Source organism: Cherax quadricarinatus, chromosome 83 (genome assembly GCF_038502225.1).
Source record: "Cherax quadricarinatus isolate ZL_2023a chromosome 83, ASM3850222v1, whole genome shotgun sequence".
NCBI lineage: Eukaryota > Metazoa > Arthropoda > Malacostraca > Decapoda > Parastacidae > Cherax > Cherax quadricarinatus.
In genome coordinates, this window is record NC_091374.1 from 18,617,623 (window position 1) to 18,630,764 (window position 13,142).

At 46.1% G+C, this 13,142-nt stretch overlaps 1 protein-coding gene across 3 annotated transcripts in view; it reads left to right on the plus strand.

The window, feature by feature from the left end:
- Window positions 1–2,435: 2,435 nt before the first annotated feature.
- Window positions 2,436–13,142, plus strand: part of prom (prominin) — a 114,354-nt gene continuing 103,647 nt past the window's right edge. For all 3 annotated transcript variants that reach the window (XM_070102889.1, XM_070102890.1, XM_070102891.1), the window contains exon 1: window positions 2,436–3,015. In XM_070102889.1, the coding sequence (XP_069958990.1) occupies window positions 2,502–3,015 (514 nt within the window). In that variant the 5' untranslated portion in view covers window positions 2,436–2,501. The remainder of the gene's footprint in view (window positions 3,016–13,142) is intronic.

Below are 13,142 nucleotides of genomic sequence, written 5' to 3' on the forward strand. Positions count from 1 at the left end.
TGGGAGTAGTAATGTCTGAGGATCTCACTTTCAAGGATCACAACAGTGCCACGATCGCACGTGCAAAGAAAATGATAGGATGGATAATGAGAACTTTCAAAACGAGAGATGCCAAGCCATTGATGATCCTTTTCAAATCACTTGTTCTCTCTAGGCTGGAATACTGCTCTACATTAACATCTCCATTCAAAGCAGATGAAATTGCAGATCTAGAGAGTGTACAGAGATCCTTTACTGCACGTATAAGTTCTGTCAAGCACCTTAACTACTGGGAACGCTTGGAAGCACTTGACTTGTACTCGTTGGAACGCAGGAGGGAGAGATATATCATAATCTACACTTGGAAAATCTTGGAAGGAATGGTCCCAAATCTGCACACAGAAATCACTCCCTACGAAATTAAAAGACTGGGCAGGCGATGCAAAATGCCCCCAATAAAAAGTAGGGGCGCCATTGGTACACTAAGGGAAAACACCATAAGTGCCCGGGGCCCAAAACTGTTCAACAGCCTCCCATCAAGCATTAGGGGAATTACCAATAAACCCCTGGCTGCCTTCAAGAGAGAGCTGGACAGATACCTAAAGTCAGTGCCGGATCAGCCGGGCTGTGGCTCGTACGTTGGACTGCGTGCGGCCAGCAGTAACAGCCTAGTTGATCAGGCCCTGATCCATCGGGAGGCCTGGTCATGGACCGGGCCGCGGGGGCGTTGATCCCCGGAATAACCTCCAGGTATCTCACCCAAATTACTTGCACATAATAATTTACCTTGTAAACTTCATGCAGGTAATTTCCTCACACAATAATAATAAAAATTCACACCTGGGAAGGGTGGAAACATTAGGTGTGTTTCCTTTCACTTGTTGTCACCTTCACCTGGCAAGTAAGTAGGTACCTGGGTGTTAGTCGACTGGTGTGGGTCGCATCCCGGGGGACAAGATAAGATAAGATTTCGTTCGGATTTTTAACCCCGGAGGGTTAGCCACCCAGGATAACCCAAGAAAGTCAGTGCGTCATCGAGGACTGTCTAACTTATTTCCATTGGGGTCCTTAATCTTGTCCCCCAGGATGCGACCCACACCAGTCGACTAACACCCAGGTACCTATTTGTTGCTAGGTGAACAGGACAACGGGTGTAAGGAAACGTGTCGAATGTTTCCACCCACCGGGAATCGAACCCGGGCCCTCCGTGTGTGAAGCGGGAGCTTTAGCCACCAGGCCACCGGACCCAATAAGTTATCCTGGGTGGTTAACCCTCTGGGGTCAAAAATTCGAACAAAATTTTGTCTCTTATGTGTGTTTATCTACATGACTTCGACTACAATCCTGCACGAACATCAGCATCGTTATTATTATTATTATAATCAAGGGGAAGCGCTAAACCCGGAGGATTATACAGCACCTGGGGGGATGTGGAAGGCATTCAGGCTTAATTTGGGGAACTGGAGCACAGATCCAATTCCCTAAACCAAGAGCCCCTGACCAACATCAAGGAACCTTCCTTGAGGGGTACATCAGCATCAGCTTCTCATCCTTCATACTGTACTGTTAAATGTGTCACCTACACCTGCAGCAGACATTCTCCTCACAACACAAGTACTACCACAAAATGGTTATCATCATAACCATAATAATTAAAGAGGTGGACCGGTAAGCCAGTGGAAGGCCTCGGTCAGATGACCAAAAGCTCCAGTGGCAGGTTTTCATATGACTAAGACCCGCGTCAAGAAACACTTGCCCGGTGGCTAAAGCTCCCGCTTCACACACGGAGGGCCCGGGTTCGATTCCCGGCGGGTGGAAACATTTCAACACGTTTCCTTACACCTGTTGTCCTGTTCACCTAGCAGCAAACAGGTACCTGAGTATTAGTCGACTGGTGTGGGTCGCATCCTGGGGGATAAGATTGAGGACCCCAATGGAAATAAGTTACAGTCCTCGATGACGCACTGACTTTCTTGGGTTATCCTGGGTGGCTAACCCTCCAGGGTTAAAACTCCGAACGAACTCTTATCTTATCTTACCTGACAACTCTCTCCAGGACTTTTTCCAGGACTGACAAACCTTACCTAACCAAACTCCAACACAAATTCCTTATCTCTGCTATGCCTTTACCACTTCACGTCGACTTTACCAATGATTCTAATCCATACCTACCCTTTGCTTACCTCTGTTACTGCATTAGTGATGTGTTATCTAGCAGTGTTGTGTTGGCTAGCAGTGGTGTATTGTCTATCAGTGTTGTTTGGTGGCAGTGAGTGAACAACATAAGCTAGCGGCCAGCAATAACAGCCTGGTTGATTAGACCCTGATCCACCATGAGGCCTGGTCTCAGACCGGACCGTGGGGGCGTTGACCCCCCAAAACCCTCTCCAGGTAAACTCCAGCCGCTGGGTGAGAGGCCACCTGACTGGTAGTGCTGCTTCTCACACGGTGTAGGGAAGCAGTAGGAAGCCACGTCTGGTGTTGTACACACGGCGTGGCTTAACTCTGGCTCTGGAGCAGTGATGAGTGCCACCATGTGTGTGTTGCTGGCACTGTGGGTCCACGGTTCCCTGGGAACCGCCAGCAGTGCCACCCCATACCCAGGTACTACCCCACCTCCTCAGGTTACCGTGGCAGTGAAGGTCTTGAGGCAGAATACCACAGCGGAGACCAGTAATAAGAGTTCTTCATTGGGCACTGTGCCCCACGAGGGGCATACAACCCAGGGTACCACAGAAGTGGCACAGCGGGAGAGCACTCCCTCCATCACCGTCCCACGAACTACCTCCACCTCCCCGCCTCTGCCCATTGTCACCATCACCAGTCGCTTGTTGTATGATGGACGGCAGGAGGTGGGCGAGGAGGATATGGGCACCAGCAGGTCCCTGGCTCACGACCCAGTGCCCAAGAACCTGCAGTTCGAGGCAGTGCCCGAGGGCGAACCCTACACCACGGACACCACCCACACCACGCCCACACTCCTAGCATGGGCGGGCGCCCTCATTACTTCACTCCAGCCAACCCACTTTCCCTTTGGTAAGTAAGACTTATCAAGGTTTCTTGGTCTAGAGAACTGAAGCCACAAATCCCCTTCCTTGAATCAAACTTGATTACCACCCATTCCCCAAGTGCTGATGATCCTTATGGATTTAGCGCTTCTTCGTGAATGAAATAATTCTCATTATTAGTAGGTAAAGGCGTTCCTTAATGTCAATAACGTGGGAAATAATAATAATAATAATAATAATAATAATAATAATAATAATAATAATAATAATAATAATAATATCTATATTTCTAGAAGTACATATACAAGGTATATATACAGTCCTAGCTGACATCAATGACATACTACTGTACAAAAAGCCGCTTGTTATGCTGAGCATTTCGGTCAAATTAGGCCAATTTTGTCCCAGGATGCGACCCACACCAGTTGACTAACACCCAGGTACTCATTTTACTGATGGGTGAACAGGGACAGCAGGTCTTATGGAAACACGACCTGTTTTCCAGCCGTACTGGGGATCGACCCCCCGGACCTGTGTGAGCTGAGTGCTCTAGCAATCGAGCTACGGGAGCTCAGAAGCTAGTCTGTCTTGTGGTCAGTGGACGGAGAATCAACCTCGTGTATGTTAATTTGAAGTATTTTGGGGGGGACTGAATTTTGACTCTGCTAATTTTCCAAATTTACAGATTTTTTTTTTTACCAAATGGGACTCTTAAAAAAATAATTAAATAATTTTTTCCTTAAGAGAACTGTAGTGAATTTTAAATATAACTGGAATATAAAAACTGAGAAATATTGAAAACTAACGTTTTATATCGATTTTAGTTTTCCACGAGTTTAGTGAAGCATCAAACACCAGACAGATTCGTAATGCTTGAATATATTTCCCGATAGCGTTTTATTTCCTACTACTTTAACTTCCTTCACGATTTTGCTTTATAATTTCAGGATGTCTTAGCCTATCGAATTAACATTTTCAACCCGTGTCAACTAAGTGAAGACACTCGTGGAACAACTGAAGAGTGTAGATGCACTCTCGTCAGTGTTGTATACCTGGAGAGAGTTCCGGAGGTCAACGCCCCCCCCGGCCCGGTCTGTGACCAGGCCTAAAGACCATTCCTGAAATTGGTTTCCATGAGACAACTCTAGGAAGCTGTCTTTTTTCATCGGCTTCAAAATTTCAGCACTCGTTTATCCTGCTTAGAAGTTCGGCATTGCTAAGGAATACATAGCTCAGTGGTATTTTATATGCGAGTTTTAGCAGCCTAGGATTGCACGGTGCAGTAATATTTTGTCTTGTTATTTTATTCATTTTACTCTAATATGATTATATATTCAGTGTTTGTTTATATTGGACTGTACAATGCGCAATTAAACTGGTTGATTGATTTCAGATTATTGTAATGGTTATTATAATCATGGGGTAGCGCTAAACCCGTAGGGATTATACAGCGCCTGTGGGAGAGATGGAAGGTATTCAGGCTCAATTCAGGGAACTGGAACAGAGATCCAGTTCCCTAGATCAAGAGTCCTCACCAGCATCCAGGAACCTCCCTTGAGGGGTTATTGACTCAGAGTTAACTGACGCTCCCAGCCCCTAGTAGAAACCTCTACCACAGTCACTCTAGTCTTCAACCCTTATGAAGTCCTCTCCTCGTAAGATTCATACCTCTTCGCCATCTACCTTTCACACCTTTTCGTCCACTTCCATAGCCTTCTCCAGCTGTGCCTTCAGACGCTCAAAACTCCAGTGGTCACAACCTCCTGTCCTTTCCCGTTGCACATTTTGTAGCAGTGTGCCTCATACACTGACTCGTACATATGTGAGAGCTGGAGAAATACATTCACTCCCACATACTTCCAATACCCTATCTGTACCCACAGTCCCACACAGACCCGTCTATACTTTTTCCTATCTTGGTAGCTGCCACTGGGTCTTCTCTCGCTGTTTCATCTTCCTCTTCTACCTTTTGCATTACTCTACCTGTCACCTTCCTGACTACAGAAACGATGAGTCTATATCAGTTTTTATCGAAAAGATAATCCCCGCAATGGACCATGACAAATACTCAGTTAAACAAACCATACCACGGGTGGGGTTTGAACGCTATATTTTCAACCCGTGGTATGGTTTACAACCGTGTCATTACGATTTCGTGAGTCTTGTTACTCAGTTAATCCCGTCGAGGTTTCTCATGTCATTCAGTCCTAAATGTAAGCGTATACCATCCGACACTAGCTTCGACAATATATCATCTTCACATTCTCACCCTTCACAACCCCCCCCCCCCTCACACACAACAAACACACACACACACACCTGCAGCTTGTCTCCAGTTACCCATAACTCCTCCTATTCCATGTGCTAATACTTTCTTTATTAGTCTCCTGTGTTAAGCTTTATCAAAGACCTTACTGAAGTCCATATATAGAGTATCATACTCTTTTTCATGGTCTGCCCACTGAAATACCGTAGTGAAAATTTTAGTAAATCTGTAAGGCAAGAACGCCCTTCTGGAAAACCACGTTGAACTTCTAAATAAAGAGAATGAACAGCCTCTTATAAGTTAGTGTTATCAGTGAACCAGGACGCACTCTAACTCATGAAACAAAAGAATAAAACTCTGAGAAAATGACAAGCGAAAATCTTGGCTAATAGCTCTTCATCACTTCGCCTATGTCAGCAGTACTCCACCTGACAATGCTGTCACCAAGCCTTACATTCTGGTCACTAATTCCTTTATTCCAGAAGCTCATGTGCATGTATAGCCTCAATATATATGCTCTCCATTTCTAAAAATTTCCAAGGGAGCCAAAAAGTTTCCAGGAAGGGCGGTAAAGCATCCACATAGCTCCCCTTGGATGCAGACATGATAAAAATAACTTTTTTCCAGTGTTCACTGTATCTGTACAATCTGGAAAAAAAGTACGAAAGTTAGAGTGGCAAGTACTGTGCAGATCTTGCCCCAGAGCTCTTTCAGTATGAATAATTAGACACATGTGCAACATCTGGGTATCCTGGCTTGTATATGTTTCGCCATCCAATGGCTTGGCTTCAAAGCTGGCGTTTCTTAGCGGAAGGTTTTAATTAGATTTGAGCTGTATGTCGTGGTTTACCATTTTTTAAGAAATTTGTATATTAGTGTTACGTGATAGCTTGTGAATGTCTCTTTTGATTAGCTTCATATCTTCAACGCTAATATTTAACTTCATAAAAAAACTTATGAAGCACTCTGCACTATTCCAATTGCATGCATTCAGGTAGAGGGGTTATGCAACACGGGGATTCCTTTCGCAGATCGCGCAGCGACCGAAAAACATCCATTTTTTTTCCGCTTTCCGTTAACACCTACCTTACTTTCCCCCCTCCATGCGAGGTTTCCACGATTAAAGCCCTTCCCTCTTCATGCCGGAAGCCTCCCTACAAACTCGCACTCTCTTGAACGCTTTCAGTCATTTACATTGAGCAGTTCATTGAGACGTCTAGGAATATTGTATATTATACCAACTTTCCCAGGTGAAGAAGGCCTGCCTCTTATTCTTTAAAATGCAGTTTGAAATTTAAAGGGTTTTATACAATAGGCATCGTCTTCGACTATCTTCTCACAAGCAATAATGCTGTTGCATGGGTTGGCCTGATGAAGTTGAATGCTCTAAGCAAGCCTACTTGCTGGGAATATTTGCATATTTGTCAGTAGAATTAGTAGGGATAGTGGTGATTTGGGGGTGGTGTGGGTGGTGGTATGGGAGTGGTATGGGTGGTGTGGGTGGCAGCCGACAAACATGGACGTGTTACTGCTACATAAGAACATTACCGCACTTGCCAGGTTTCCCCGGGGGTACACAATCGTGTCTGGAATACAATGTCTACTTGTCTCTTGAGTCTACTTTCTCGTCTCTCCCCTCACCCTAACACGTGTTACAAACAAATGTTCTATCTACTTCCGTCATGTTCTAAATAACTTAGTCGATGATAATTCTACGACAGCACTTTATAGAAGTAAGTAAGTAAGTAAGTTTATTCAGGTATACACAAATACAGTTACATAGAATTATCATACATAGCAGCATGTGTGTAGAGAACCTAGGATAACCCAAAAAAGTCAGACAGAGTGACTTATTTCCATTGGGGTCCTTTTACCTTATTATTATAGTATAAAGGTTATAATATTTTCTTATTATTCTACAATGAAGATAACATAACAGAATTATTATTATTATAACAAAAAAGAAGCGCTAAGCCACAAGGGCTATACAGCGCACTTTATAGAAGACTCACACACATCCTGTCTCGTGTCAAGGGAAACAGGGCGATGCAAATGACATCCTGCCGACAGCAACGAAGAGACAGGTTGAAGAATAAGCTTCATAGAGCTTTATCAAATCATGCGGATGAATTGGTAAAGCTCTACACCGAGGGAAAGGTTGTCCAAAAAGTGTTTCGGAAATGGTTTTTCTTCATGGGTAACAGGTGAAATATTATGTAATGTTATCTAAGGAGGCTGTGTGTATTCTGCATATCACACATGAAAAAAAAATCCCTGTTAAACCACAAGTTGGATGTTTTGGTCAGTCCTGGATCATTATCAAATATTGACTTAATAATCCAGAACGGATCGAACCGTCGCCTAGTTTCCTCCCCAAACAGGGTGTTAATTGTGAATCACTGAGGTCGGGTCTCACCGAGTCTTGGAACAACCCTACCTGTAACACCTGCGAAAATCTATGTATATCTCACATAAGATTTGCAGCAAATTTTTCACTAAGGTTAGGTTCTCTGTTCATAATATCTTTATTTCTACAAGTATATGTACAAGGTATACAGTCCATAGCTGACATCAATGATATATTACTATATAGATAGCCGATTGTTATACTGAGCATTTCGGGCAAATTATGTCAGTTTTGTCCCAGGATGCGACCCACACCAGTCCACTAACTCCCAGGTACCCATTCTATACCGATGGGTGAACAGTGATAACCGGTGTAAAGAAACACGCCCAATGTTTCCACCTCGCTAGGAATTGAACCCAGACGCACCAATTATACTGGAGAAAAAAAACTATTAAAAGATAAAGACGATAACATGTACAGTGAGAAGAAAAAACTGTCAGTTGCAGAGGACAGTAGACATAATTACGCCACATATTCACTGTTTCAGGTGTTTTCATAAGTCAACCTTTTGATTGTCTTTACAACAGTGACACGATGACTGAGGTTAAAAGGGGCTATGGTGACGCCTGTGTCCAGACTTACTGAGGAGTCTGTGATATGATGCTGGCTCCAAGATTTTGCTAACAGCGATCTACTTTTAACTATTAAAGATTTTTATATGGACTGTGAGAGGGTTAAATAGTTAAATCAATACATAAATCTTCTACAGAGTCGTAAAAATTATTAATATTTATGAAAAGGTTATGTAGCCTGAAGCATTATTAAATAAGTACACAAAGGCTTCATAATGGCCTAAAGTGCTATTAAATACATATTTAAATATACTACAAAGCTTCATGCACTATCAGTAGCGTGCAAAAATGTTCTGTAATTAAAAAAACTAAAATATTCTTACAAAAGCTTCAATACACACATTAATACACAAACAGCAATATTCAGTTCCAATATTATTAAATATACAAAGATCTTGCACAAGAACATATATTAAAAAATACAAACTTTCAACAGGAATCCTAGTTATACATGTTGACAAACGTTTACAGTGCCTCGTGACTCAAGAAATCGTAATGACACGATTGCAAACAAACCATACCTCCGGCCGGGATTGAACCCGCGGTCATAGTCTAAAAACTTCAGCCCGTCGCGTTAGCCACTAGACCAGCTAGCCACGATAAGATTCATCCAACTAGGTATATTTCTACACCATAGGAAGTGAAGGGACTTGAGCTAGAGTTCGTCACGGCCACGCTAGCTGGAGATTCGTCTGTAAAAACTTGCATTTGTGGTCACAGAGGTGCCTGTGCTAACCTTCCTATGGTGTAGAAATATACCTAGTTGGATGAATCTTATTGTGGCTAGCTGGTCTAGTGGCTAACGGGACGGGCTGGAGTTTTGAGACTCTATGACCGCGGGTTCAATCCCGGCCGGAGGTATGGAAACGTTTACAGTCACGAGTATAATAATATCTTCATTACTACTTGTACAAGGTATACAGTCCATAGCTGACATTAATGACATACTACTATATAGAAAGCTGCTTGTTATGTTGAGCATTTCTGGCACATTAGGTCAGTGTCCCAGGATGCGACCCACACCAGTCCACTAACACCCAGGATGCGACCCACACCAGTCCACTAACACCCAGGATGCGACCCACACCAGTCCACTAACACCCAGGATGCGACCCACACCAGTCCACTAACACCCAGGATGCCACCCACACCAGTCCACTAACACCCAGGATGCGACCCACACCAGTCCAGTAACACCCAGGATGCGACCCACACCAGTCCACTAACACCCAGGATGCGACCCACACCAGTCCACTAACACCCAGGATGCGACCCACACCAGTTCACTAACACCCAAGATGCGACCCACACCAGTCCACTAACACCCAGGATGCGACCCACACCAGTTCACTAACACCCAGGATGCGACCCACACCAGTCCACTAACACCCAGGATGCGACCCACACCAGTCCACTAACACCCAGGATGCGACCCACACCAGTCCACTAACACCCAGGATGCGACCCACACCAGTCCACTAACACCCAGGATGCGACCCACACCAGTCCACTAACACCCAGGATGCGACCCACACCAGTCCACTAACACCCAGGATGCGACCCACACCAGTCCACTAACACCCAGGATGCGACCCACACCAGTTCACTAACACCCAAGATGCGACCCACACCAGTCCACTAACACCCAGGATGCGACCCACACCAGTCCACTAACACCCAGGATGCGACCCACACCAGTCCACTAACACCCAGGATGCGACCCACACCAGTCCACTAACACCCAGGTACTTATTTTAATGATGGGTGAACATGGACAACCGGTGTGTAGAAAGTTTCTGTACATTGAGAAGTGTATTGCTCTCAGCGTATATTCACTGATTTTACTTTAATTCCTATTTTAGGGATTAAAGTATTCTTGTCTGATTGTGAACAGGTCACAATCAGACTACACGATTGTCTTAATGACAATCGTGTAGTCAATAGGCTCTAAACACCATTAACTAACTAGGCTCTGGTGGCTAACACTCTCGCTTCACACGGCGAGGGTCTGGGTTCGATTCCCAGCCAGAGTAGAAACATTGGGCGTGTTTCTTTCCACCTGTAGTCTGTTCCCCATCAAATAAGATGGGTACCTGGGCGTTAGTGGGCGGGTGTGGGTCGCATCCTGGGTGTTAGTGGACTGGTGTGGGTCGCATCCTGGGTGTTAGTGGACTGGTGTGGGTCGCATCCTGGGTGTTAGTGGACTGGTGTGGGTCGCATCCTGGGTGTTAGTGGACTGGTGTGGGTCGCATCCTGGGTGTTAGTGGGCTGGTGTGGGTAGCATCCTGGGTGTTTGTGGACTGGTGTGGGTCACATCCTGGGTGTTAGTGGACTGGTGTGGGTCGCATCCTGGGTGTTAGTGGACTGGTGGGTCACATCCTGGGTGTTAGTGGACTGGTGGGTCAGATCCTGGGTGTGAGTGGACTGGTGGGTCACATCCTGGGTGTTATTGGACTGGTGGGTCACATCCTGGGTATTAGTGGACTGGTGGGTCACATCCTGGGTGTTAGTGGACTGGTGGGTCACATCCTGGGTGTTAGTGGACTGGTGTGGGTCGCATCCTTGGTGTTAGTGGACTGGTGTGGGTCGCATCCTGGGTGTTAGTGGACTGGTGTGGGTCACATCCTGGGTGTTAGTGGACTGGTGTGGGTCACATCCTGGGTGTTAGTGGACTGGTGTGGGTCACATCCTGGGTGTTAGTGGACTGGTGTTGGTCACATCCTGGGTGTTAGTGGACTGGTGTGGGTCGCATCGTGGGTGTTAGTGGACTGGTGTGGGTCACATCCTGGGTGTTAGTGGACTGGTGTGGGTCACATCCTGGGTGTTAGTGGACTGGTGTGGGTCACATCCTGGGTGTTAGTGGACTGGTGTGGGTCACATCCTGGGTGTTAGTGGACTGGTGTGGGTCACATCCTGGGTGTTAGTGGACTGGTGTGGGTCACATCCTGGGTGTTAGTGGACTGGTGTGGGTCACATCCTGAGTGTTAGTGGACTGGTGTGGGTCACATCCTGGGTGTTAGTGGACTGGTGTGGGTCACATCCTGGGTGTTAGTGGACTGGTGTGGGTCACATCCTGGGTGTTAGTGGACTGGTGTGGGTCACATCCTGGGTGTTAGTGGACTGGTGTGGGTCACATCCTGGGTGTTAGTGGACTGGTGTGGGTCACATCCTGGGTGTTAGTGGACTGGTGTGGGTCACATCCTGGGTGTTAGTGGACTGGTGTGGGTCACATCCTGGGTGTTAGTGGACTGGTGTGGGTCACATCCTGGGTGTTAGTGGACTGGTGGGTCACATCCTGGGTGTTAGTGGACTGGTGTGGGTCACATCCTGGGTGTTAGTGGACTGGTGTGGGTCACATCCTGGGTGTTAGTGGACTGGTGTGGGTCACATCCTGGGTGTTAGTGGACTGTTGTGGGTCACATCCTGGGTGTTAGTGGACTGGTGTGGGTCACATCCTGGGTGTTAGTGGACTGGTGTGGGTCACATCCTGGGTGTTAGTGGACTGGTGTGGGTCACATCCTGGGTGTTAGTGGACTTGTGGGTCACATCCTGGGTGTTAGTGGACTGGTGTGGTTCACATCCTGGGTGTTAGTGGACTGTTGTGGGTCACATCCTGGGTGTTAGTGGACTGGTGTGGGTCACATCCTGGGTGTTAGTGGACTGTTGTGGGTCACATCCTGGGTGTTAGTGGACTGGTGTGGGTCACATCCTGGGTGTTAGTGGACTGGTGTGGGTCACATCCTGGGTGTTAGTGGACTGGTGTGGGTCACATCCTGGGTGTTAGTGGACTGGTGTGGGTCACATCCTGGGTGTTAGTGGACTGGTGTGGGTCACATCCTGGGTGTTAGTGGACTGGTGTGGGTCACATCCTGGGTGTTAGTGGACTGGTGTGGGTCACATCCTGGGTGTTAGTGGACTGTTGTGGGTCACATCCTGGGTGTTAGTGGACTGGCGGGTCACATCCTGGGTGTTAGTGGACTGGTGTGGGTCACATCCTGGGTGTTAGTGGACTGGTGTGGGTCACATCCTGGGTGTTAGTGGACTGTTGTGGGTCACATCCTGGGTGTTAGTGGACTGTTGTGGGTCACATCCTGGGTGTTAGTGGACTGGTGTGGGTCACATCCTGGGTGTTAGTGGACTGTTGTGGGTCACATCCTGGGTGTTAGTGGACTGTTGTGGGTCACATCCTGGGTGTTAGTGGACTGGTGTGGGTCACATCCTGGGTGTTAGTGGACTGTTGTGGGTCACATCCTGCGTGTTAGTGGACTGGTGTGGGTCACATCCTGGGTGTTAGTGGACTGTTGTGGGTCACATCCTGGGTGTTAGTGGACTGGTGTGGGTCATCCTGGGACACTGACCTAATGTGCCAGAAATACTCAATCATAACAAGGTGCTTCCTATATCGTAATATATCATTAGTGTCAGCTATGGTCTGTATACCTTGACTGGAAACGAGTATCTAATTCGCTGAACTCGTCTGGATACAACTAAGTACCCCACTGTGTCGGGAAGGCTCCGTTGACTTTGCCGTACCTCAATCCAAGCGAATTAATACCAGTTTTCCGGTAACTCGCGCGTCGCGGCCGTCCTCGATGGACTCTCAGCTTCAACTGATCTCGCTGGGGTTCTTAACTGACTTTATTCGAATTTTGAACTGTCAACTCTCTAACTAATTCTACTATAGTAAACCTAATCCTACCTATTTTATGTGTTAATAATTCCTACGAAATTTTACTACTTTGTGTATTTACGTAACATATTACATATTAGTAATACGTACAAGTGTTGTGTAAGTTATGTTAAGGGTTCGTAAAATTTGTTAACTATGAACGTCTCGTGGAATTAGTTCCCATAATGACCCTGATGGGTTTAGCGTTTTTTTTATTCTTTAATAATCATTGAAATATAAT